This window comes from Grus americana, chromosome 3, assembly GCF_028858705.1.
Source record: "Grus americana isolate bGruAme1 chromosome 3, bGruAme1.mat, whole genome shotgun sequence".
Classification (NCBI taxonomy): domain Eukaryota; kingdom Metazoa; phylum Chordata; class Aves; order Gruiformes; family Gruidae; genus Grus; species Grus americana.
Window position 1 is genome coordinate 113,229,280 of NC_072854.1, and position 27,189 is coordinate 113,256,468.

At 47.7% G+C, this 27,189-nt stretch overlaps 1 protein-coding gene across 1 annotated transcript; it reads right to left on the reverse strand.

Moving 5' to 3' along the window:
* Positions 1-509: 509 nt before the first annotated feature.
* On the reverse strand, positions 510-26,151 carry ARHGEF33 (Rho guanine nucleotide exchange factor 33). Its single transcript, XM_054819690.1, has 16 exons — positions 26,130-26,151; positions 22,697-22,746; positions 21,640-21,687; positions 16,531-16,695; positions 14,789-14,910; positions 13,780-13,922; positions 12,367-12,426; positions 10,925-11,140; positions 10,160-10,289; positions 8,717-8,849; positions 7,809-7,892; positions 6,840-6,923; positions 5,877-6,025; positions 4,815-5,000; positions 2,400-3,153; positions 510-647 (listed from the first exon to the last, which is right to left on the reverse strand). The coding sequence occupies exons 1-16, from the start codon at positions 26,149-26,151 to the stop codon at positions 510-512; spliced, it is 2,484 nt and encodes an 827-aa protein (XP_054675665.1).
* Between the last annotated feature and the right edge of the window lie 1,038 nt (positions 26,152-27,189).

Below are 27,189 nucleotides of genomic sequence, written 5' to 3' on the forward strand. Positions count from 1 at the left end.
GGCCTCCTGGAAGACATCTTTGATGGTGGTTTTTCTTTAGAAAGTGGAGGAAAGGGGAATTTCAGACTTCTGGCCAGGATGCCAAGGCTGCAAAGGTAACCCCTCTGTTGTGGATGAGCCCAAATTAGACCTGGCTTGAATTTGGAAGAGCAAAGATGTATGGCAAATCAAGCAGCATTGGGGGATGAGGGGGAGGAGAAGATAGTGGGATTCAGCCGAAGCTTTCCAAAACTCTGAGGAAAGTTAAGTCAGGCAGGGGTGAAAGCTAGCAAGTTCCTGTGCTTAGTGGACCTGCTGGCTGAGCTCCACTTCAACCCATAGCCTGGCCCTGCCCTGTGCTAGGAAGAGCAGGATGCGTTTGTAAGGCAGTTGTGACAGTCTCCTCTCCCCCACCCCTCCACCTACTGTGTTAGTCGGGGGATCTTGGGGCCTTGCTGTCTGTCTCCACCCTCAGGGACCTGGGGAAGCACTGTCACGCTTAGGTTGTGGCCTGCCTTTTTTGGGGCTGATTATTTCTTTTTGAAGAGCTTGCGGAAGGAGCTCCGGAAACCCCCCTTGGGCTCGTGCCGCGGGTTGTGGTCGCTGAAGGATGTTTGCTCATTGTCATCCTTCTGGCAGAACCTGGTGTTGTCTTCTGCATGGAGCTCCTAAAAGGGAAAAGACAATTTAACCAGCATTTGCAACCTCACATCCTTGTCCCCTTCTCTCTCTCTCTCTTGCTCGCTCTCTCTGTGCTAGGAGGGACCTTGTGGGTGAGGAGGTGCTGGCAAGGCTGGGAGACAACAGGTCACTTGGGCCTCGGCAGCACTGGTACCTCTGCAGAGAGCTTGTTGCTGGCTCTGAGGCAGTGGCAGAGGACTGGAGGGATGAGCATTGTTAGAAGGAACTGGAGCCTTCCTTGCTAAGCTTTTTGTTTAGGGGGAGCTTACTTGCCCCTTTTGCCAACAAGGGAGCAAGCCAGCATAGGGAGTTGAAGGAACTTCCCACCCTCTCCTTGCTCATGAGCTCTGTTTACCCTAGGGTAGGGAGGCTTCAGGCTTCTTGAGCTGATATGGTGTGAAATACTCTTCTGTTGGCGCTGCTGCTGCCTGGTTTTATATCTGTGGGCAGAAGGCTTCGTTAGCACACACACCTGGCAGTAAATGTGCCACTAAAAGATCTCTACCTCTTTCAGGAGAGTGCCAAGTTCCTCTCAGCAAAGCTCTGGACAAGTCCTTTTCTCCAGTTCTGCCCACCACTGCCACAGTGGTCTCCTTTGCTCTGTGGGGGAGAACGTGTCCTGCAGTTCTGGACTAGCTCCACATCTGCACCCTGCTGTGGGCCATAGGTCTGTGCAGGTCAGTGCCAAAGAGCTCACAGGGTCCTGTTTCTGGGGGGGCTGTGTCACCATGGCTCTTCTCCCTCTGCCTCATCTCCTCTGCTCAGCTGTCCACCACCTCCTTCACTCACTAGACTTTTTTCTCTCTTTTCCTTGCTGCCTTTTCAGTCAGGCTGTTGGAACCTTCCTCCCATCATCATCTGCATCTACAGCCTCATCTGCATCTTGCCTCATTTTAAAAGGAAAGTGTTTCTCCAGGCAGCACTGAGAGAACTAGCTAAGCACCTCACGGCACCCTTGGCCTCTTCCCCAGGAAGTGTGAAGAGCGTCTTACCCCAACTGTGGCAGCTCAAAGCTGACTCTGAACAGGCACTGCAGACTACAGAAGCACCGTTCCTGCAAGAACTGGTGTCCCTGAAGGGCTAGAGTGCTGCCTGCCATTCCAGCGATTGTCTGAGGGACATGGTTGCTGGGCTCTGTCTGTTTTCATACAGACTTTAGCATGGGTCTATGATCCATGCAACAAACACAGGCAAAACAAAACCCATGGACCAGATCTTTGCTGGTGTAAATGGTCTGAGTTCAGCTGAGTCATACTGGTTTACACCGGCTGAGGATCTGATACTAAATCCACTGGTTTTCTTTAACCCAGCACTCCTCACAGGGGGTGGAAAGGCACCTTTTTAACTGGGTGCCACCCTATAGCACTAATTTCAAACAGCTTTGTGCATACTTAGTGACCCTGATCAGATACAGCATTTGCTTGTGAGGGAAGCTCAGTGACAGCTAGAGACACACAAGAGGCTAGCTTATCTCAAGACTGTTCTAGCTGTCACTCAGCCAGCTGTGTGCCTCCAGCCCATGTTTGTCCCTGGGAAGATGTGTGTGAAAAGGAGCTGTCTTATCCCTCCCTTGGGCATGTACATGCAGATGAGGACTTTGAATGTCTGGACTTGGAAGCTATTTTGGCATGTTCTGCCCTAACTGTATCTTTCTCCTGCTGCTGCTGCTGCTTCTGCACCACCACGTGCCTGGTTTGTTTGTTTTTTTTTTTTTCCTCCTCCTATTTAAGCCTCCTTACTTCCAAAAAGCTCTGTTTTTCACCCGCTCCTCTCTGCGGGGGGAAGTAGCTCCTTTGGGAGCTTCGAGATGAGGCTGAGATCATGTGAGGCTGGACATTCCTCTCCTGCTTCTGCTGCAGCCGGCTCCCACTGCTGCTCCGTGTGCTGTAGAGTCTGGTGTTCATGCCCTCAGCGCTCCTCGGCAGCTCCTTCAGAGATCTGCTCAGCTGCTTGCCTTTGCTGTGGAACATCTCACGCTTGTAAGTACTGCTGCTTACAGGAGTGCAGCTCTTAGGCAATGGCTGTAAGGCATGATCTGTCCTCTCTGGTTCTGATGTGAAGTTAACAGGCCTAAGGAAGCATATGTCTAAGCTGGACTCGGAAGAGGCTGGGGAGCAATTCTCAAAGAGAGCGATGTTTTGGAAGGCATCATCTTCATAGGGACCTGGCAGGGTGAAAACCTCCCCAGGGTAGTCGAACTCTTCGTAGCTTGGTGCAAAGTTCCTCGCATCCTGCAGCAGCTCCACAGAGGTCCTGATGGCTCTCTCGGTGTTTCCCACCGCATCAGCTGGTGGTGCTTCATACTCCATTTCAGGGATGGATTGTAAGGGGGCTGTCAGAGCCTTGAGTTCCTGCTCTGTGAGCTGAGAGGATGCAAGGATGTTCTCTGGCCTCTCATGTTTTCTACTTTCCATTTCCCAGTCAGGGGGCTTTACAGCCTGGATGTTCTCGATCACAGTTGGCTGGGGTTTCTTCATCTGGGGCATCAAATGCCTTAAAAATAAGAAACAAAACAAAACAAAAAAGAGAAGGAAGTGGAATACTAAAGGATGGCCAAGAGACAGTGTGACAAGCCCCTTGCCCCCCTCACTCCTCCAGACCCATTCTCTTGCTTTTAAGACCAAAAGGTATTTTCATATCTTGGAGAACAGTAACAGAACTGCCACTAATAGAAATTGCCTGGCTGGGTTAGCTGGAGCAAACTTGCAGGGGTAGAACTGCTTATTCAGTACCTTTGGCTGACTTTTGTACTCTACACCATGAAATTAATAGAAACTGAGATGAGAAGCCAGCTGTTCCATCTTTCCTGTTCATCTGCATTTTGGATTTTTACTTTCCTTCTCTTTCTGTAATGTAGGGGCTGTGTCTTATTTTCCTGTGGTCTGATTGTCTTTTCAGGTGGGCAAGGTTCTTCTCTTGGGTAGGGTGACTCTGTCCCCAGAAGTGTGTCAGGAGTACTTGGAGGGCTCCTACCCTCTGTGTGTTCCAGGTAAGTCAGCAGAGAGTACTGCATTGGATGAGGGTGTGTACCTCCATGGCCCTTAACAAACACTAGTTATGAAAGTCCCACTGCTGCCATCTGGGGACATAATGATGGAGTGGGGGAACAGAAACCTTGTGATGTTCAAGATCTGCAGAGCTCTGCATCTGGGGAAGATAACCCTATGCATCAGACCAGGCTTGGAGATTTGAGTTGGGCAGCAGCCCTGCTTTGAACTTGGGGTTATAGCCAATGCCAGGGTAAAGATGAGCTGACAGTATGTTCTCATGGCAGACAAGGCAAACCCTGACGTGTGCTGTATTAGGAGCTGCATGGCCAGCTGAGCCTGGGGAGTTATTTTCCCCCCTTCTGTTCAGTGCTGATGATGCCCCACCTGGACCCATTCTGGATCCTCAGTTCAGGATGAATGTGGGGAAACGTGGGAGGCAGCAACTGAGGCCACCGAGGTGGGGGCCTGGAGCATCACATCTGTGAGGGGAGTGAGACTGGCTTGGGTAGTCCGGTGAGAAGGAGGCTAGGGATTGATCTAATAACACTGAGGGGGACTCAGAATGATGAAGCCAAACTGTTCTTGTTAGTGTCAAACGATGTAAGGAAGCACAACAGCCACAAATGGGTGACATAAGAAAAAAGGCAAGTCTAGTCTGCTTCTCTGATCATCATCTCAGTTGGCTAGAACTGGCCAAAGATTGCCAGGTGCTACCAGTAGCCCTGTCTTTCTTGAATTAGTCTTGTGTTTTTTTGAACCCATGTGTACTTGCATCTGGTGGTAGTGAGTCCCATCATTCAATGACGTGCTGTGTGGAAAAGTGCTTTTTTTGCTAGTCTGAGGCCTTGGTCATATTTCCTAGCTCTTGTAATGTTGACAGTGAATAATGCAGACTGTTACTATGCACACCGCTGTCACGCCTACACAAATAAATGTCCTCCCTGGTACCTGTTAAGACAGCTAGCAAGAACATAGACAGCCCTGGGTAGAGCTCTGAAACGTTTCCTGCTAGTAAGCCACATGTTAGTGGAAGGAGCCAGCCCTTCATCTCTCTATGCATACACAGGGAGCAGTCTGTAACTGCCTAGTATCTCTGGTATAGCATAGGTGAGAAGAGAGTTTTCAGCCTACTTTGAAAGCCTTCTACTAGGACAATAGGCTTACGGGGTTGTCGTGCCAGAGGAAGGTGCTGGTGGGAATGACTGTATTGTCTCTTCAGAGTGGATCCCGCTGTCTCGGATAGATGTTGCACTGGGTGTTGGAGAAACCTCTTGGCTCGTACACTGGGAGGTGAGACCTTTGTACAGCTTCACGAGGGATGACCTGAGGGAGGAGAAATCCATCGTCGTGCTAAGAAATAAGGCAGGGAATGAGCACGAGCACGTAGAATCACAGAAAACAGGGCTGGGAGGGACCTTAATATTCCCGTTCACCTCTTCCCACCCCAAGGAAGGACCGGTTCCACCTAGTCTGTCCCAGTCAGCAGGGTGTCCTGCTTTCTGTCCTGTTCTTAATGCCTCTCCTGATAGCAGTCCCTCCCCAGCAGTCCGCTCCAGCCCTTTACCACCCTCCATATTTGGAAGCTTCCCTTGAAGTTTGATCTTGTCCTACTCTCCCAGTGAATCATCACAAGGAGCAAAGGCAAACAGACTTTGATTTTAGTAAAAAGTCTTGATTTCAAGGAACTCTTCTAAACCACAACTTGAGAATCTACATTCAGGGTCATTTCTATCACAGTTCATCTCAAACAGGTTATGGGAGGCTTTTGTATCTCCCACCCCACTTCCCCAGTAAAATAAGATAACATTATTCTTTCTCAATCTTAGCCTATGAGGGCTTCAAGCAACAGTCTTGGCATTCACCAGGGCCCCAAGCTGCCAAAGCCACTAAATCCCCATGTCTTCTCCCACTGGAGAGTGACTTTGCTATCAGCTTAAGGAATCAAATTTCTCATGAAACATGTGGCTGCTATGTTTAGAAGGATTAAACTGATTTTCCTTTCATTCTCAGAGTTAGACAGAAGGGCCCACCCCAAATCTGACCTCAGTTTGGAGGACAAATGCCAATAGTGGGTCTTCTCCAGCATTCATATGCAAAGGGCTTTGTTTTATTTCAACAGAGCAATGTGCCTGTTGATCTTGCCTGGATCTAAACCCCCTGTTTCCAGGCTTCCCCCACCCCTTCCTTTCCCTGGTGATAGGGAGAATGAGATTATGTTATGCTTACTTCTTCAGTTTTTTCCTCTTCTGTATAAGCAGGTCTTCGTTGCATTGGAAGAGGAGGCTATAGTGTGAGATGAAAACCCGGAGGCGCTGCACACACACCAGCAGCAGGTAGTAGTCAGGATGCTCTTGTTCCGTGAACTTCAAGACATTCTGGGGCACAGAGGAGAGCAGGCTGTTTGGAGGGTGTCCTAACCCTTTCTGGGGAGAAGGTACTATTGGGACCATGGATTAGTGCTCTGGAGTGCCCATGGCACTGCCCTGCGGGACCATGGTGGGAGCTCTTCTAGGCAGCACCAGTTTCTGAGGGACTTGGACAAGGTCTGCCTCCTGCTACTCCAGTGCAAATACACAAGTAACCACTGTAAATGTAATCATGGGATGTGTGGGTGATGTGCTGGTTGATCTCTTATTTTTATAGTGCTTGCTTTCTTTGTCATTTGCCTTGTCTGAAATGTTTTAGTACAATTCAGATAACCCTCCTGTGAGCCAGAATTCTCTTTATCAGCAAGCTCTGTGTAGGAGGGGTTGTTGGGCCCTAGGAACCTCTAGCCCTCTCAGTCTCTCGGCTAACAGGCATGTGGACCACTCAGCAGAGAGGCCAGGTCTGTTACAGGAGTTAGGTCAGAGCTCACAGTAGATGTGCCCCATCTCCTGTTCTCACAGAGCAGCAGGTAGCAGAGCTTTTGGCTTCCCAGGGAACAAAAGTTGTTTCTGTCAGGCCGAATGGAGAAACTGGCAAATAGAAGCAAGCTTCAGGTGAAAATGATGAAAATTAAGCCATTTTCAGCTGGCTTTCCCTTTCAAAGTTGGTGGGGTTTTTTTTGTTGGGTTGGGTTTTTTTTCCCAGAGAGCCAACTGTGTTAGCCAGAAGCCCTGTACCTGTACAGGCCTGAGTACCAGCTCTGAGTTAAGTCACATGTTGTGATAAGAGTTCAACAAGACAGTTTCCATCCTGGGCCCCTACCTGTAGGTGAATAAGGTATTCAGGGATTCGCTGGACTATATGGAAGAACAGAATGTAGAGATCAGATTTGATTTCTTCTTCTACCTGAAATAGAGAAAGCAACTTCAGAGTCTCTCCCACCCATAAAACATGTCTGTTTCTAAATGGCTCTGGGGTTTAATGAGTAATTATGCTGTAAGTAGTTATAACAGTTCACAGGAGCATGCCAGTCAAGTGGCAGTTGTGCGTGACAATACACCGGTCTTCATCTTGCTTCTCGAAGGGATATTTGCAACTCCTTCCACCAGCAATACTAGTCCTAAGGATGAAATTGCTTTGGTTGGGGATTATCTATGAGGGACACTCAGCCTAATTACGTAGGAGTGTATGTTTAAAGTGCACTAGTTAAGTTTCATTGAAACCCCAGGTAGATACTGTTGTTCAGAATTAAGTTCTTAGTTTAGGCCCAAATGAATTTAAAAAATGAGATTGACTTCTAAATTAAGAAGCAAGCTAGCGTGGTTTAGTTATGGCACTTTAAAACAACCTTTATATTTAACTTTCCAAGTTTAAACCAAGAATCAAGGATGTGAGACCAAATACCTGAAGCTCAACAGCAGAGACTGTTTTCTCTCTAAAGTACCTACAGCCTCACTGGTCTCCCTGTTTGGATGAGTCCTCCATTTTCCAGGAGACACTGTTTGCCTGGGACAGGTTTGGATAGCACGTCTGTAGGCAAGCTTTCTGGGAGGTCTGATCTGAGGCATTATATCATGCCACAGCAGAAATATAGCTTTGGTTACCCACAGTGATGAACACGTTAAAGCTGCCTTTTGTAGGTGCACGTCAGCCATGGCAACATTTGGAAAACGCATCCGGTAACAAAACAAGTGGATTGGCAGAAGAGTCCTATCATGAACAGGCATAACAGGAAGAGATCCAGGCTTGCATATTGCCATTATGTGTCTGTGAAGCAGGCAGGAAGTTTACCTCCTTCAGGATCACCACATGGATCAGAGAGATGCATTCTGGCAGGTCCCTCAGGTAAGCAACATAGTAGTCCAGAAAATTATTCTTACAAAAGGAAAAAAGAAAAGAACAAAGAAACTTAAGAGAGATTTTTGGTCATAGAGCCAGCCAGAAGAAGAAACTGTTGATTCCCTACCATCACTCCTGGGAGCTCATCAGTGCAGCAGAGCTGCTAACTGTGTGAAACTTTCAGGGCCTGGGACTTCTCAAGAAAGGCTGTTTAATAAAATGTGTTCAACTGTTGAGCGTAGTGCATAAAGCTTTATAGCAGATGGGAGGGGTAGAGAGGCTGGGGAGGAAGAAGCTTTTCTTATTTAAGACTCTCTTGAAATTTATAAAGCATTAGATGAGTTTTTACACATCCTTCCAGGAGAGGTCCTACTGCTTGCCAGGGGTTGGGCAGACCTTCACCCTGAGAAGGAGGTGCTGTTTTACTTGGGGCTACAAACCATATGGGATAAGGGGCCTGCCCACCCGCTTTTCGTAACTCTGAGCAAAGTGTATTGGGGAAAGGGAGCATCAGAAACATGCTCTTTTCACACCCTCGCTGTGAATGCAGGCATCCAAGCTGTCAAGGCTCATGTGTGGTTCCTGCAAACAAAGTCTAGGTCTCTTGCATTTATGAGGGCTGTGGTGGCTGCATGCCCCCAGGTGGATCTGGCATGTGTGCTCCCTGACCAACCAAGTACTACAACACAGGGGCTGCCATACACCAGGGCTCTGCTCAAAGGAGGCTGGCTGAGAGCTCTTACCCTCACCACAGGTTCACAGCACAGCCCCTCTGCTGCAAGGTGTCTCGACCCACCTGTGGGCCAGCAGCACAACATCATGAATCATAGCAGAAGAGTCCAGAAAGGTCTGTAACATACCTCATCATTTGTTAACTTCAGGAAGATGTCTCCTAGGATCCCTTGTCGTGGCCAGCTCAGGACTCGCTCCTGTAGAGCGTGAAGTAAATCGACGTGCTGCTGGACCAGGTACCGCAAAGAGTTAGGGAAGAAACTGAAGGGAGACGATATTAGACTGGTTACACCGAGCAGAAGCTCAGCCCTAAGCATGTACGTGAAGTGTGTGTTCATGGGTGGTCAGCACAGGCTTGCTTTAAACACAAGTATTATTAACTACTTTTATTGGAGTCCTGGGTGCACCAGGAGGCCCTGTTTTGGCTGCTATGTACATGCAGATACCCTCGCTAGTAGGCTATTATTGCAGTGTTTTGAAGGCTTCTTAGGCTGACTCTCCAGTGCATTGAGTGGCTGATCAGAATATGCAGAACTAAAAAGCCCAAGGCAATGCTGCTGTGGCTAAGGGAGCAGGACCATGGTCCCGAGCCATCCTATAGAGTGCTTGGAGGGGATCTCCTCAGCTTTGCATGTTGTCTCACTTGTCAGACCCTTTAACAAGGCAACCCTTTGATGCAGAGCTGGTCAAAATGTGCTTCTGCCTTTCTGTCATTTCATGCTGATTTCATACAGAATCAGAATGATGTCAGATATCAAAATATTTTGCCAGATAGAAAGTCCCAGGGAAAAAGAGTAAAAATAAAAACTCACTTTGGACTATCGTGCTTCAATTTGAACTGTGTGTGTCATGTAACTGCTTAAATGAGTCCACATCCACCCATGTACCACATGTCCCATAGTGGACTTCTGTCAAATGACTCCTTGGATCAGTGGAAAGAGCCAAAAAAAGAGAGACCTAGCAAGGACTGGGCTCCCCAAATGTGTTTAGGGGCTGGGAACTCCAAGGCCAAAGCTGAGAGTATGAGGAGAGATGTAAGAGCTATCCCATCCTGGGAACTAAGGCAGCTGCCACAGGGGATGGCCTTTGCCAATAGCTGGGTTTAACTGCTAAGCTAGGTCAGTCCCACTGGTCTTGTATCTGTGTCTAAATACGTGTGTGTCTGTATATATCAATACCTGATGCATGGCAGCCACAAGCCAGGGGCATATGCCCACAGCAGCTTCTAGAGCTGGAGCTGTGAACTGGGAGAAACAGGCAATGAATGCACAAAGCTTTGTTCCCACCTGGGCAGGAGGCATGCAAAAGAATAGGAGACTGATGGGACTCAGAAGGAGACTGAAATGAAATAGTGAAACAGTTTGGTATGCAAGGTCGACAAGATGCAAGGACAGGCAGGAAAGTCTAATCACTGCAAAAACCTTCCAGTGCCTCCAATTTTCAACTAGAAATAAGCTCTAAGTGTTCAAAGATCTCTGTGTGGGTGAAAGAAAACTGGGAAAGAGGATGATGCAGAAAGGATATTGACTGAAGAAAACTCCCCAAAAGAGAGAGCACACTAAATCAAATACCTTCTCTCTTTGGTGCTCCTTTTCACATCTGGCCCTTGCAACGTGGCCTTGATCTTCAGGATTAGGGAAAGGTTGATGACATACTTCCTTTCTGACTCCAGCAGCTCCAAAGCGATATTCTGCCTTTTGGCTTCCAGAAGATAATGGTTAAGTTTAAAAATAAAGAAATGCTGACCTCAAGGACAACCTCATGTTAGACTGGTGATCTGACATTACATCATGAAAGGTAAAATTGTTGAAAAGTGACACCAATGTCTTGTCTTTATGTGTCTAATTTCCTCAAAATATAAAATTCTAGCCTGGTGCTACAGCATGTCCCAGACCTGACTGGAGCCACAGTTTGCTAAGAAAGCTCCAAAGCAAATATGTTTTCCTCTATGAATACCTTTTTTTTTTTTCTAAGAATAACAAAACAAGCAAAGGCAAAACTCATACTAGTGATTCACGTCCAGTTTCCTGCCAAATTAGAAGTTGTGTTTTTCACCTGCTTAAGCAACTACACTGTCACAATCCCATCAGTAGTCTGAACCTGCCAGGTCTTAGAAAGGAGAACAGGTGTCCTGGGTGCAGAGCGATTCTATCAATGGCACAGACCTGCAAATACAGAGGCCAGAAGTCTTGGAGACTGAGGCCCTGAGACATCCCCCCCAGGAGGAGAAACTGGCTTGCGTGTCTCTCTCTGTAGAAGCGATTACCGACCAGCTCACACCAGATGTAAATGCAGCTTTGAGCCTCTCTAGCCAGAGTTTTCCACTCTGTCCTTACCAGCCAAAGAGGGTTCACATATAATGTTGTCTGCTGAGCTGTATCTGCTTTGGCCCATGTCTTTCCCCCTCTCTGGTTGCTCTTTGGAAATGTACTCATCGCCCCAGTCCTTGGTGTCCTTGGGCTGCTTCCACACTGTTGATGGCAGATGCACTTTTGACTGCCCCTCTGTTGTCAAGGAAGGCTTGAGGCTGTCGTCTGTCTCTATGGTTGCTCCTGCAATGACAAACAGCTGTATGGATCTTGACATCTCAGTTGACAGGTTATGCTACAGCAGGCAGCTAACCTGCATTATTTTCCATTTGAAGTACTGGAAGGAGAGTTTGAAGCATTCTCTGTGCTTCACAAGGGCTGTAGTCTTGTAGTGTTAATTTACAAACAGAAGTGTAGTTGGTGAGCACTTTGGCAGAACAAGGTTTACACTCTTCCAGCATTTCTTTTCAGGCCAAATAAGGTCAAAAATCAGACACACATTAGAAAAGAAAACACATATATTCCAAGTATGGTTGCACTTCAGGGTTTTGGGACACCTCAGAACTTGATAATATGACACTTATTGGCAGGTATTGTAGAAACAAAGTATTATAATTTGGATTTAAATGCCATTCTCAATGGATGCAAACTGTCATAGCTCTTAAAATTTTTGTTAGTGTGATGTGATTTTACAGCAGCAGCAGGACTGCTGGTCTGAGGCTATTAAATCAGAGAGAAGGCAGGGGAGGGTGCAGGTGTATTAGAGCCATTGGGCTGGAATTGCTTTAATGCAAATACTTTGAATTTGGGTTGCAATGAACCATTTTCCCTAGCTTTCCCTCTCTCTCTCTTTTTTTTTTCTTTCCAAGTGGATTCAAGCAAAAGATCCATCCAGAACAGTGAGTGTTTCTAGTGAACAGTGCAAACATCTAATTGTTGTTCTCATGTGTCCTTTTGCTGGCCAGGATCCTTAATGTCCCCTTACTATACCCTTCTCTTCTGACCAATTTTTATTTTTGCCAGAAAAACTCCTCTGTTGCTATTCAGACATGTCTGCAAGGAATCTGGAAGCTGGCGGGCAAATAAACAGCTCACCAGTTCAACTGGGGTGTAGTCACTGCAAAGACTATTTCTTCCCAAGTGGCAAAATGGCACTCATTATTCTTTGCCGTATCAGTAAGCTTCAATTCTTCCTTTCTGCAAAGGCACTTAGAACCTGCAAAAGGAGCAGCAACAGGGCTTTCCCTGCCAAATATCAATCCTTTGCATTGTTTGTCAAGTATTTGGCACTTCAGGGATGCAGCTTTGCCCTCTTATCTCAACTGCAGGTATGAAAATGGAGGTACATGGCAAAGTGAGAGACATTCCTGTGAAATGTGTTCCCTGAAAGCATTTCTTCAGTGCAGTAAAACAAGCACTCTAATTGAATCATTGTCCCACTGTTTTTTGACAGTTCAATATTTTCCTACCTGGACCTGCTATGACTTTCACACCTCCTTCTCCCATCGGCATGATCCTGGTGTCAGACACTGTGGAAGAACAAAGGGAAACTTTACAAGAGAAAACAGCTGTAGAGCAGGCTTCTTCCTGCCAAGCCCAGTCAGTATCGTTAGATCCTCCAATCTTTCACATTTTTGCTATGGAAACATCCCTGTTAGATCCTCCACTAAGGAGGATCTTTACTGTTGTGGCTCTTGTTGTGGTCTTTGTTTCAGTACCACCAGGAGGCAGGCTAATGTGGGGGTCCCTGTTGTGGTTGGTGCTGTATGACTGCAGAGGAACTTGAGCATTCTTGGCTTGTCCTTGCTTAGTAGGTGCATGTTGGGTAGAAGGCACCCAACAGGCAGAACAAGAAGGTGGAGCCCTGATACACAGACAGGGCTGCCATTTTGAGTGGAAGTGCGCTTATTGAAGAATGGAGGGGTGAGATGACCAGAAAGAAAGGGGCGGTTGGGAGAAGTGAGTGAGAGAGGTGAATGTGCATGAGGGATGTGAGGGAGATGGCTAACGTACCACGTCAGAGTAGGGCAGGGAGGGTGCCATGACTGGCTAGATTGTAAGCAGAACAGAGTAGAAAACAGCACATGGTTTTCGTGCAATCTCTGCCTTTGTTGACATTTTAAATGTATATATTTTTAGTGTCTTCCTATCTGAACAGCAAGAGAGCGATAGACCAGTTTAGAATCTCAAAGTTAATTATAGAAAAAAAGGCTCCGGTCCATCACCTTTTCTTTGATTCCAGCCTTCACAAGTGTTTGCCAGTTGACAGTGTTTTCCTGGTCAAGGTGTAACCCTAACACCACGGGCTAGCAGCTTCCGCAGCTAACAAGGGGCAGTGATTCTCCTAGCAGTGTGTATATACAGGGAGCAGTGACACCAGTAGCCTAGTGTGTATATGTACCAACTCCCATGTCCCCTTGTCAAATCAACCATTGGTATGGCCCCTTAATGACACCAGGTCTTCTCTCTCAGCCCAAACCCTGTGATCCTCCTTTCTGTGCCCAGCACAGAAACAAGTCCACAGATCGTAGTATTTTTATCTGGGGCTCCTACTTGGTTCTGTGTCTGTGCCACTAGGATTACAGGGAAAAAGATCCAGCCTGCTTTCCTTTCCTTGCAGGAGGCAAGCAATGGCTTTTTTGGACAGTGTTCACAGAGCAGCATCTCCTGAATCCAGGCCAGCACCAAGGTTGCTATCCTGAGACACTGCGTCGAGGTGTGTGCACAGACCCAGGAGCAGCGCTGCCGAGGGGAGCACCCCCATTCTTTTTTTGTGCAGCTGGCAGCTGAGGAAAACTTGGGTGTCCTTTTACCCTAGTGACCTTTTTCTGGATTTTTTTCTTCCTGAGGAAGGCACTGCATTTGCCTACTCTATTTCTTACCTTTCTCGTAAGTCACGTTGTGCAAAAGACTTGTAAAATCTTCATTGATCAGCACAGGTTCTGGGAGGTTAATGGATCGAAATGGGCTGCCCTGGAGAGGCGTTGGCACTGTCTGTGACCCATGATCATCCTTCTGTGCTCTTCTGTACAAAGAATGAGACAGTTGGAAAGTATGACTGCTACAGGTGAAGCTCCTACATTACAGTTATTGCAGATGTCACTGTAAGTACAAGCACAGAGTCAGGAGTAGGACAACTCCAGCAGAGACCAGGAAAAGAGTTGGCTTTGATGGAGTTGGCTTTGTTGGAGTTCATGAACAATGTTCTGGAAGTAACTTCCACTGGCTATAGGAGAAGGTTATTTCAGATCTGTTCTTTTGCAGAGCATATTTCATCTAATTAAATGGCTTAATTAGCTAAGGGGCTAGCCTAGATTTGCAAAGTGTTTGCATCCAGGCAGCTGTACACCCATCATGAAAAGTCAGTTTTCAGAAGGAGGCTAATCAGGGCCAACGTGGATGAGCTCTCTGCTTCATCACAACAACAGTGTGAAAATGTGCTCCTGCATGGCCTTGCTCAAAGAAAAGTCTGGTGATGGGACAGCACCATCAGGAGCCTGCTGAGTCCTGCACGCTGGGAAGGGGAAACTGCAGTGCTATTGTCTGGATGGGGGTGGCTTAGCAATAGCTTGTAATGGTGAAGACTCCTGACTTTCAACACATCTCTAGCAGGTCTGTGTGTTTCACCAGGCCCTGGTTTCCCTGAGAGCTGCCAGGGCTATTTTGCTGTTGGAATCCCAGTGAGGTGTTGGTGGTTTTCTGCTGTGTTTGCTCTGTGGGGTATGTGTCTAAAAGCCTGGGGTGAACTGAAGGCTAGAGCTTCCAGTAATAATCAGGGTTGATACACATGTCCAGCCAGGAAAAGATTAAGAAATTAAGCTATAAGGAAATGAACAAAACGGACACCACTGCTAATTAGCACTTCTGGAGCCCTGGAGTTTGGGCCCTTACTTAGCTTTCACTTTCCGTGATTCCCGCCGCTTCTCCTGCTGCAGCTGCTCAATTTTCTGTTGCATTTCCTCCTGCTTGGCACTGATTTCTTCAATCATTGACTTTGCATCGCTGAGCTCCTCCTGAGAAACAGGCAAAAGTACAGCATTCCCAGGGTGCCCATCAGCCTTACATAGCACAGCTTTGAATGCTGGCTGGCGTGCACTAGAAATGCTTCGGGGTGCTGCGGATAGGGGCTCTGTGATTAGACACTCTTCCTTTGCAAGTCCAGTGCATGTAATACATGCCACGCACAGCATGGCAATCCTTAATTCAACTACAGGCATCTCACCTAAGCCAGCGTGATGTCACATGTTTAAGGCACTGGTGGGAGATGGAGACATCCACCACTAGTTGAAAGCACTGGGAGCGCTCCTGCCTTTAATGGCATTTGGAGGTGGGCCTGAGGAAGCACATTTCCCTTTGCAGTTCTCCTGCATGTGTATTCACATGTTGCACTTGGTTCAGATCCCAGTGTGATCATTTACATGTATAAGCTTTTGCCAGTCAAGTCTTGGAGCTGCCTTTTTAGCCTGGTTTCCTAAGGAAATGAAGGCCCTCTGTAACCTCCCCGTCAGCACGTCCTCCCTCAGGCAGTTTCAACCAAGCCTTACTTGGATGTAGAGCTCTCTGATGCATGAAGTTCCTGCAGGTTTTATCAATGTGAGCAGCAGGATGGAGGAGAGAGACTCAAGAGTTTCTTGTAAATCAAAGGAGAGGGATTTTCGCCAAGCAAGGAGGTGCCACACTGGGACTTCAGTATTTGGACAGTCAACATGGGCATGAGGCAGAGGGAGAGCAGCCTTTACCCCTCCTGTTGCTTGCATAGTTCCTTGTATCTGGGTTTTAAAACCCTTTTCCCCCCATAACAATGTCCTGGATAACCCTGCCTCTGTTTGCTTTGAGACCTCTGCCATGTACCCTTAGACTTCTTGTTGTCTCCCTTGCTCATCTGGGACCACAGGGCTCCTTTTGCCTGGTGCCATCCATCTCTCCCTGTCACAGGGTCAGTAATGGACTTTCCAGTAAGCAGCCCTCTTTAACTTCACAAAGTATTATTGACTCAGCAAAACCCATGGGGAAAATTTACCATAAAAACAATAACACAGTTCCTCTGCCTGCCTCCTCACAGGCAGTCATCCAGTTTCTGCGTGGAGATGCTGGCTGGTTTAAAGTGTACATCAAGCCTTCTCGCTAGGCTCTCTCTCCAGTCCTTTGTCTTTATCCTCTTGGGCCGGATCAAACCAGGCAGCACTTCCTCCCAGCCGTGTGGGAATGCAACTTCAAAGGGCTTTAGGGTTTTGTGTTAATTCCCTGCTCCCCAGCAGCTTTGTTTCCTGCAGGAAATGCAGGAGACCTGACCCAGGGAGAGGTATGGCACAGTGGCCCAGTGGCAGCCTGTGAACAGCCATACGCCTGTTGCACGTGCAGCTGAGAACAAGGATTGCTTATGCCCAGGATAGCTCACAGCACTGCCTCATGGCCCATCGAGAAGGCTGAACAGGCCAGGGCATGGGTTATGTTTGGGATGGAATAGTCAAGGGAGACACAAAGCCAAAGGAAGCGCACCACGTACATCTGAAACAATTGCCAGCTCGTTTTCTTTGCAAGCAGAAAGAATTGATGGAGGCAGAGGAATGCTGCCCCATGCCATCTGAGCTAATGTGGCAGGTATGCAGCCCCCCTGCAGGTCACACTCCTACCTTGAATGTGTTGAGGGAATTCTTCATCTCGGCCACTTTCTCTTCCATGGCACAGCGACAGCTCTTGACCTTCTCCTCCAGGGCGTACTCGCCATGCTGGATTCGCGACAGCTCCTGCATTGCTTCTGTGAAACCCGCCTTCAACTCAGAGGCTAATGCCTGCAACTAGAGGAACCACAAACACGGTGGGTTCAGTCCCTCCTCCCAGATGCAGGTGGTGGTGTCCCCGAGGGTCACCCATGGTTCAGAATGGCATGAAGGCTGGGTGTAACCCATCCTGTAAGGTGCTGTCCTCTTTCTCCTCGTCCTGTCATGGCTGGGAGACATGGGGGGAGGTTCGGCCCCTGCTGCAGCCTCAGTACAGGGTAGGAGGTGTTTGTCTTGGGCAGTCAATGTGCCCCATTTTAGACTCAGAGTTTTCTCCAAGCTCCCTGGCAGTTTGCAGCCTGTCAGTTTGCAGAAGGACAGCCTGAAACATGCCAAGAAGGTTTCCAACAGCAGCCAGATTATCAATCCCCAAAGCAGCTGAGCAATCAAGAATGTGTCAGTTTTTGAGCAAGACCTCCTCCCCCACATGCTCGTGGGGCTGGTGCTCTCCCCAGACAGGTCTAACACCTCCTCGCTCTCCAAGGGCTGTGGAGAAACTCTGTCCTTGGTCAGCGGGCCCTTTCCAGGGAAGGAGGCAGCTCTTTAACTCGTGATGGGGAAAGGGAGCGGGAGGTTTTCCCCTGGCACACTGTGTGCCCACTCTCCCTGTTTTCTGTCCCTAGAGGCCCTAGCGCTGCTGGAAGAGCTCACAACCTAAGCTGGAGGCAGCCGGTTGATAGCTGGGCAAAGCAGGAGAAGACTGGGGTGAGCCAGGCTGGCATAGCGAGCAGACAAGGCAGGTGTGGAAGTGGGCAGTGAGGGGAGGCAGGTGGCTTGCAGAGGGCTAAGCGGGGACACCCTCTTCAGGGGCAGCTTGGGCCGGCGACCCTGAACTCTGCCCCCACTGCTGTGAGCAAGGCGCTTGTTCTGCCTGCACGAAGCCCACGGCGAGGTCGCGGCCCAAGGCGCTTCAGTACCAGTGGTTTTTACCTTTACAACAGAAATTCGGCCTAACATCTGGTTATAAACTGAGTCCAAAACTGGAGCACTGATGGTAAGAGGACAGCCACCCCGGGGAACTCAGGCGCTTGAGTCCTGTAAATGGAGCAGAGATGGCTTCCGATACCTTGGGGCAATGGCATGCACCATCCTCCTCTGATCAAGACTGGCAGTGTCTTTACAGAGGACGTCTGCCTGACATCCCCACTCCTACCCCAGCGCTTACCCCACAGTCCCGAGTCTGGTCTGGCTGAACACACATTCCCAGAGCTGCCTGGGTAGGAGGAGCGGGACTGACAGGGGCTGGAACAGGGCAGAGGGGAGCAGGAGGCTGAGGACATCTTCCCTCCTCAGGCAGTCAACCCTGACTCCCTAAGCCAGCTGGAGCTCCAGACCCCTTGGTTCAACCCCTTCACCCACCCTTCCTGGCCACATTGGATACGTTCCTGTGACAGTTGTATGTCACGGGAATTGTCACCCTGTGACCTGTGAGTATAGCCTGAAGGGTTAGAGAGGCTGCCTGGGGCCATAGCTGCTGGGGGAGGCAGTGACCATACTGCTGCTGCTATCTCAGCCTAGGGTGGTGAGCCAGATGGTCTTAGCATCACCAGACATCCTAACATACATGCCTGGAGAAGTGGGGGGCTATAAAGTACTGCAACTGTGCTAAATGTTAATACCCCTATCCCTGTTCACAGGTGCTTGCCACAGTTCCACACTGAGCTGACATTGGCAAGGCAGAGTCTCCCTGCTAGCCTGCATCAGGGCTGGGCATCACGCACTTCCTCCAAGTGAAAAGGGGTAATTCATCAGATCCGGCCCTTCCAACTGAAATATGCTATTCTATCCTATCCATTTGAGAAATCAGCTTCAGGATGGAGATATCACAGCCTCAAGTCTTGCTAGCACTGGAGCAGTCCGGAAGCTGGCCCTGGAGATAACTATGGGGAGAATAAGCCCAAAATGAAATGTTTCTGCCTACAAGTCTGGCCATATCCTCCTCAGATGCTTCCAGAAAGGGGGTAAACTAGACAGATCCTTTGTGAAGGGTACAGGGATAGTAGTCATTGCTGATGTAGAGGTTTCAGAGTCAAAAACTGCTAAGCATCAGCAAAAAGGAACCACTGTGGAGACTTTTGTGCCCATGTGCACCAAAATGCTCTGTGAAAGCAGAGTTCAGGCAGCCAAAAGAAAGATTTGGACTAGAGGCTGGACTAAAATATCTTCTGCATCTAAGAGCAGACAGTCACTTGTTATTTTGCGGTTCACTGTTGGCCAATCCCTGCTTTTGCAGTCACAGTGCTAGCTTGGTTTCTTTGTGTATCCTTCCCAGTGCTCCAGATCCCAGCCTGGGTCTGTCCTGCGCAGTACATCCTTTCTCGGCCCCAAGCAGCTTGCAGTGGTTATTTCAGACATAGAAATGCATTTTACACTTGCATTTCCCTTTGTTGCTGCTTGATGGATGAAAGCAGCTAGCAACACCATCAGCCACATCTGTCAGGGCTTGTATGGCTGGACATGAAGTGATGAAACCCTGAGAACTCCCTCCTCTGCTGCCCTCAGTGCTCAGAGCATAGAAAGGAAACACAAACAGCCTTGTGGCATTGGATGCAAGTTTGATCCAAAATTGAGTGGAGTGGTACAGGAACAACACGTTATTTTTGAACACCTGCCAAGCGTAGTGTAGTGCTTGAGCTGTGGATTTTAGTTTGAGCTCATTTCTAATGACAAGCTGTAGAAAACCATCCTTTAAATCCCATGGGCCGTTACAGCAAATGGAAACCATTGAAGCATGAGCTTATGCTTATGTCTTGCCCAGGTGATTATGCCTACAGGACCACAGAGACATTTCACAGGTTTGTGAACCCCTGGAAAGTCAAGCCTATTCAGCATTTCTAAAGTTTCTGAAGTGCAACACATACCAAAAAAGACAGATTTTATATTAACACAGAAACTTGGCAACAGTTTAACTGTAATGTGTTGTCCTGGCTCACCTATTCATGGGAATAAATACAGTTGAAGAAGAACACACCTTAACAACTTAAGTTGAACTGCTTAATGCCTAGAGGATAAATGAGTCTGCATGGTCACAGAGAGTCCCTAGAACCTGTCCAAGAACTGTTCAAGAAAAGCATTTAGGCATCTAAATATTTTAGTACAAGATACACATTTCAGCCCCCATCTGCCTTTGGAGTGTGGCCCTCAAACCTGACAAAGCAATGCAGCAAGGGATCCAGCGCCATGTGTCTCTAGCAGGTTATGTCTTTCTTGGGGGCCATGACTCCCGTTTTACCTGCTGCTCTGATGTTTTTCAGCTCTGTGTGGAAAAGCCATGCAAGTAAAATCTCTAGTGAGACCAAGTAACTGTGCTGTGCTCTGTGGGTAGCTGCCCGTGGGGAAATGAAGGATTCTCCTCTCCTTTTCGCATGACCCTGATTAATAGGACACTGAGCAGCAGTCACTTGTGACTCTCACTTGTCCTCCAGCCCAACAGGAATATGAACTCTCTGTCAAAGTCCACCTGGAAAGGAGAGCAAGTGTTTTCCAGCATGGAGGGGGGAACCGTGACCATGTGGAGGAGGTAATGGTGGCTAGAAGTGAGGAGAAGGGCGAGATTGCAAGACATACAAGGAGCGTTTCTCAGCCTGGTTTTGACTTTACTTTGCAAGAGTAGAACTATTTTTTATATATATATATATATAAAAAAAACAGCTGTGAAATCTCCTTTACTCAGCCTCTACTCTTGTATCACCTGCTGTAATGTCCCCAAATGCTGGACAGGACTGATGCTGCTTCCAGGACCAGAGGCAGCAAAACTGCAGAGCCTCCCCATCCTCCCTCGGTGGGTGCCAGCAATTTGAGCCGTTTGCAAAAGATAGTGACTGTCCCTGCAGCCTAAAGCTTTGTTCAGTCTTTGAGGCAGCCCAGGGAAGCTGATTGTGGCCAGGAGCTGGGGATGGCTTATGGTAGGAAGGGCTGGGATGGAAAACAGAGGGCAGAGCCTTGGTGAGCCGGGTTTACTGCCCTGGCTGCCACTGAGAGGATGAGAGGGAACCCTTGCTTCCACGAGTAGCTGTATCCCCACATATCTCCCCCCACACTAGCCAGGCTGTCCAGGGCTCCGCATCTCCAAAGGGATAGGTATTTGCATCTGCCACCCTTGGCAGCTGCCTAGGGTCCTTACACTAGAGCAGGGCCTGCTCTCAGGGACCTTGAGCTGAAGCTTGTCAAAACCAGTAGAAAACAGGCTCATGATGAAGAAATACTGCACAGGAATAATTCTGCTGTTATATTTATATCCTAGAAAAGAGAAAAACATTCTGTGGCCATGAAGGAGTACTATCTGCATTACTTCCCCCAGCTTATCTACTGTCCATCACTTCTTATCCACATCTTATGTGGCTAATCTTGAAGAAGTAAAGATTCTGTCACCCAAAAGAGAGCTGCCTGAGGGCACTGCCTGGAACTAATCTGGCACAAAGTCCAACACTTGCCACAAAGCCTGGATCTGATTTTTCTGAGTTGCATGATGTATGCTTTTACCACAGAACTAATTTCTAGCACAGCTACTAACACCTACATTTAAGGGCAGCACTTCTACAGCCAAGCATTAGGAAGGCTTGCAATGCCTCATAGCAGGAAAGCAACAGAGCTGTGCTGATTTACAGTGGTAGAGAACCTGGCCCTAGGAGTATATTCAGTATTTATAGTCCTAGGCAAGGATGATAGGAATAAAGGCAGAGTCACAGGGTAAGGACAGAAGAGAAGGATGGAGATACTTAAAGGGGGCTGCAAGCATTTATCAGCTCTTGTTTCACATGTGTGCAGTCTTTTTTGGTAACTGCAGTGTGCATAGGGCCATTGCTGAAGCAGAAGAGGATGGCCTGCAGGTAACTTTAATTTAAAGGATTCATTAGGGTATCCACATCTCAGCTGGGTTTTTCTGGAAAGCAACATGTGTGCATGGCGTTCCCAGCACACTGTCCCAACAGTGTGCTAGCTTTCCATGCATGTTGGATCCACTGTGCTGGGCCCTTCAGCAACCCAGTTACAGCCCCTGCTTGGAGCTGTCTGGATGGGAAAAGAGGATGGGATGAGAAGCACTGGCTAGTTAATGGAAAGCAGTGTCTTCTCTGCTTGCCATGGTGCACTTATAAGCAATTATGGGCATTAGTGTTGCAAGTGTGACAAGGGAGGTCTCAAATAGTCAGGGTTTCCAGTTCAGGGATGTGTTTCTCTTTCAGACTATGGTTCCATATTGAACCAGAGCAAGGTTTAAAGTGCTCAAAACTCTGTTGTATTTCCCACAGACTGGAAATGTGTAGGAAACATCACTGTGGAAACACCGAAACTGCACCTTACAGGAAGGATGCTCCCTGGGCTGTGGTATAGACAATCTTGTTGCATCCCAGTTGGCTAATTGCAGCAAGAATGTCAACTTGAAGAGCAGCCACAGAGCTCTGGAAGTTCTGATCATTTGAGCCAATGTGGGCTCAAAGACAGGGTTTCCAAGCTCCTGGCTTGGGAGTCAGAGACATGCAGCAAGACTCAATGCTCTGGCCGCCCGGCTGCTCTGGATTATCAGGCAAGAAGAGCACCCTATGGTCCAATGAGCAGTGAGGCTGCCAGGATAACCCGGAGCCCTCAGGAGCCTTGGCACTCTGCTGGAGAAGACATCCCCCACCCCATGTCAATCAACACATCCTTCTTCCTGGGACAGTTCATCGCGTTTGGCGAAAGCTCATCAGAGCTCAGCCATGAAATCTCCCTCCAGCCCAGTGAATTGACATTCTCTAATTGGTGCTAATGATGCTATCTAGTTAATTAGCTGAGCTCACAAATCGCCTGCCTAAACACAACTGCTTGTGAGCAGAGAAATTTTACTGAAGTGTCTTTTAAGATGAAGCCCAAGATGTGATATGCGTGACTTTTATTCATGCAGTGTGCACATTTTAGTTGCCATGTTCCTTGTAAGTGCCTACATTTTTCTTTCCACTTAATTTAGCTTTTTAACTACTGTTTATCTATTAGTAACTCTTTAAACTCTTGGAGATATTTAGGGTATTTTGCTCATCTTTACCTGGGAAATCTGTGTTGCAGGGGTACTCACAGGCACACTTTCAGTCTCTCCTGTGGGAATAAAGAACTTCAGTCAATTAAAATGATTTATTATGGTTGCTATAAATAACTGGAACAGAGGGTTTGAAGTCCCTCTTGAGGTACAAATCAGTTTTAAAGGACTCAAGTCTCACTATAGGAAGTGTGAACACCATATCATTTGTAAAATAAACTGCAATTATACAACAGGAATGGCTCACCTAAATCAGACGTTATATCTACCTCATTTGCTGTCTTGTGTCTGTCCAAAGCTGATCCATACAAAGAGGTGAGCAACCTTGTATATGCATTTAGGACTAAATTGCTCCCTGTGAAGTTCAGTTCTGTGTACCAGCCTTAAGTAAGAGGTTTTTTCCCCCTAAAACATCACTGGTCCATCTCTTTTCTGAAATTGTGAATTTTATCCTCTACGATATTTGTACATATTTCTGTTATCTCAACAAAAGGCTAATCTTACCTGTATATTTTAAGCCCTAAATTATATTTTATCACAATGCATTCCAAGCAGTAATCATGTCTTTTGTAGTGTAAAAAAAAAAAAAAGTATTTTCAGCAGTTTTAAATTTCTCGGGTTTTGTGACATTGTGATCCCACCTGATCTTGTATAATGGAGTTAGCCTTAACATTTATGAAACAGACTTAGCTCATGGAGGAGCTTATATCTGTTTTGCAGATGTATTTTGGACATTACAGAGATATTATCTCTAGGTATTAATGGGTTCTTGATTGAAGCAAAAAAAAAATCTATATTATTTCCTCTTTGAACATTGTCTCTTATGTACAGAAACCTGCGATTGTCCAACAGAAATTACCACTGGTTGTGCTGCCATTGCATTTTGAGGGAATTGCAGTCCAACGGCCATCAGTTCCCATGTTATTCCCTATGTCAGACTCTCTGGCTGGCCTTCACTTCCAGAAAACACCATGCTACCCAGTTTCTCGTCTGGATAGCCTCCTCTTGCAACATCACTTCACAAGGTGGGTTTTCTCTTGCCTCCAAGAATTTGCTTCATCCCTCTCTGCTGTCAGCCACAGACATAACCAGTGACCCCATGCCCAATTCTAGGAGCAGCCAAGCTCCCTCTTTCCATGCTGGCTGCAGATGCTCAGTGCCTTATGCATCTGGGCCTTTAAGACCACAGGAATTCAGTCCTGCAGAAGCTTGAAAAGGGTGCAGGGAGGACTCTACGCAGTCAGCAAGTACATGAAGTGGAAAGCTGAAGCCTGGAAGTGAGAGCTTTACAAGGCACAGCTACGTTCTGATTTCTTTACCCCGAGGGGGAATATGGGTTACTGCCAAGGGCACCTATGAATTGGCCCTGTTCTGGTCTCTAGGATTTGTCCTTATTCAGAGGAACGTGAGCAAATTCCCCAATGACTCGCAGAAGAGAGAGGCAGAGGAAGAGAGGCCATGTGCCCCTCTCTGCCCATGTGCCACTTTCTCACTGTGCTGGCTGGTCTCGCAGCCATGGGGTTGGGTAGCAGGGTCAGACACTGACTATCCAGGAAATATCCTCTGAGGTTCCTCTGGAGAAAAACAAGGGGCAGCAGGCTGACTGGGAGAAGTAACCATGACCCCAAACTGCCAGCTGTTTGGGGTCAAAACTCATCAGCCAGCCCACTCCAAGTCTGAAGTTTCATCTTTTAAATGACAGGTTGTTTTCATTTTCAGCTTTGGCCCTTATGGGTCTTATTTTTTTTATTTTCTCTGCGACCTCACAAACTAGAAACTGACTTTCGGCCTGAAGTGACTGATGAAGCTTTTTCATGATGCCTGGAGTTGAGGCTTGAGAAGACAGATGGTGTGTACTGTGATCCTCCTGAATCAAGAAAACTGAGGTACATGTCTGTTCTGATGTAAATGTTACTGCTGGACTCATACTGTGGGATAGTGATGACTGACCCAAAAAGAGCAAGAGGGCCTGCTTCTCAATAGCGCAATACAAACTGGGTGCTGGGAGGACAGGGAGATGCTGTTTTTGCAAAGCGGTAGATGTATTGACTACTGAGCTTTGTAAAGGGCTAGAGGTAGAAGTGTGGCACAAGAAGGAAGAGCCGTGGTCATTCCTCACATTTTCACTGGGTGTGTTTCAACCTGATATATAACATAGAGGGCTTAACCCAGGCTCTGCAGAAGTCTGTAGGGATCTTTCATTTGGGTTTGGATACAGATCAGTCTATAATGACCTTGGACACACTCAAAGCAAGGAACTGCTCCTGAGCAAGACCAGAACAGGGGGGAGGATCCCTGCTACTGCCATTTTACCTCCTGCCTTTGCCATGAGCATGAGCAGAAGCACTCTCTGCATGTACCCAGTCAAAACCCAGATAATTTCTATAGTCACTGCTAAGAGCTGGAGCAGAGGAGGCTCCTCACTGTTGCACTGTGGGAAGCAAGGGGCTTTGTGATTATCTCCCAATTTCTGCAGTGAACATCTTCAGCCCATGGGGGCATACCAATTAATTGGAAAAAAAATCCCTGAGCTAATATCCTTTTCAGCCTGCTGTAGTGCAGGGACCTAGGTACACAGACCTAATTTAGTCAAATTAGAATAATAATAATAGAGAAATTAACTCTTCCATTACCTATGCCATGAATGAATGTTGGCACCACCAAGCATCTTTTAAGAGGGAACAAGATGGTCCAGGCTCTCTCCTGAGCTGACTATTATGGGCACTCCTAAAGCTGCTCCCCCTGCTCCTCACAGTTTGAAGAGTTCCTTAGCATATGGATAGTCACCTCTGAGGTGGCAAGGCAGAGCACAATGCTGCTTGGGGTGGAAAGCAAGTACCACCAGCCCGACATTCCTCTGCAAGAACATCTAAAGCTGATAACTAAAACCCTGGACCTGAAACCCTTCAGCTTTGCAGACTTTCTAGAAGGGCTGCTGACAGCAGCAGGACTGGTTGCATGCAAGCAGTGTGGCCTGGATACATCTTGGTGCTTGCAAGATCAGTACTGGTGCAGAAATCTGGGTTGTGGCACTGACATGAACAAGAACCCCTTGCAACAAAGCATGTGGGGGGAGAAGCAGATCCTCATCACAGTGCCCTCGTGTAAGATGTAGCTTTTGACAGAAGTCTCTGTATGTCCCAAGGCAGAGGTGGGTCCAAGGCAAGAGAGGGGAATGACTTCCCATGTTGGACATTACATACGCCACAGGATTATTTTCCAGAGGGGAGAGGGAGGTGTTTCTAAAAGAAGAGATAAAAACTTCAAACCCCAGATATGTCTATGAAACTAAAAGAGAACATTTACCCACAGCTGCAGTGACTAAGAGGTGCTCTTGGGGGGGGGGCTGGCTGGTGGCTGCCAACAGACAGGTCACATGAGAGCAGGTTTCTTCCTCGCTGTCTTTCATGCTATCAAGAAGTGAAATAAGAGGATGCTTTACCTTCTTGTTTGTTTGAGTCCATGGCTGCTACAGGGAGTGCGTCCTCGCAGGGACTCTTGTCCTCACTCTGGAGGGTTCTGGCTGGTCACTGGGAACATCCCATGGCTTAGAGCTGCCCACATGTGAGCCCTGCGATGGGTCAGCTGGTCTGAACCCTGAGTGCAGAAAGATGCAGAAAGGGTTTATTGAGCGGAGATGCTCAAAGTTGAGAAAACAGAGGGAGGAGGAGGGGTTTGAGAGGGAATGAGGCATCCTAAAGGTTTGTTTGGGTTCACAGTGCCTCCACAAGCAGAGTGGGCACTGGTACAAACACTTCCCTCCCAGCCCAAGGCCATTTGTGCTTGTGTGGATGGGTGATTAAGAGGTACTATGTAATCCCACAGAGACTATTTGCAAGATGCTTTTTGTTTGAAGGCAGAAGAAAAATGAGATGTATTTTGAATGGCACATGAATATCTTGCATGGGTGCTCTGCATCAAAGAACCAGCTTTTTGCTATGCAACTAAATCACCCAAAATGCCCTCCAAACTTATGTTTGGGCCACAGAGATACTGCCTTCACAATGCTGCTGCACAATCCTGCCGGCATTTTTGTAGGCACTACTTTTGTCGCATGGGTGCTGCCCCATATCCACACGTCCTCTCCCCAGGGTTTAATTCAAGTCTGCTTTTGTCCAGCCTTACTAGGAAACTAGATGTGATTTAGGAGTCTAGAATAACCTCCCACCTCAATTCCTGTTTGACATATGTATGCGCAAGGCTGATGTGAGTTATCGTTAGCTTTGCTAATGGAATTGGAGGGGCCAGTGTCATTATGGCACACAGCTCCACCACAGCTCTGCCAGGAGGGCTGTGGTGGTTCAGTGAAGCCTGGGGCGAAGTGTTCAGGGAAGTAGGCACGTAGCATTAAATAGATGGGAGAGATACAAAAGATGAAAGAGCCCTGGGTGGCTTTAGGAAATCGCTGCAGAAGCAGTTGCTTTTGGTGCAGTCAGCAGTGTAGCTTGAGGGCCACAGACTTTTGACCTGACAGCTTTCCAGTGTGGAACTCCCAAGGAAGG

Bases quoted from the DNA above. Each gene is read 5' to 3' on its own strand.
- ARHGEF33 (XM_054819690.1), bottom strand. From the start codon at position 26,151: ATGGACTCAAACAAACAAGAAG. The intron at 13,923-14,788 runs GTAAGGGCCCAA...TTCTTTGTACAG, and splicing joins TCACGGAAAGTGAAAGCTAA to AAGAGCACAGAAGGATGATC. The intron at 6,026-6,839 runs GTAGGGGCCCAG...TCTGTGCCCCAG, and splicing joins AATACCTTATTCACCTACAG to AATGTCTTGAAGTTCACGGA.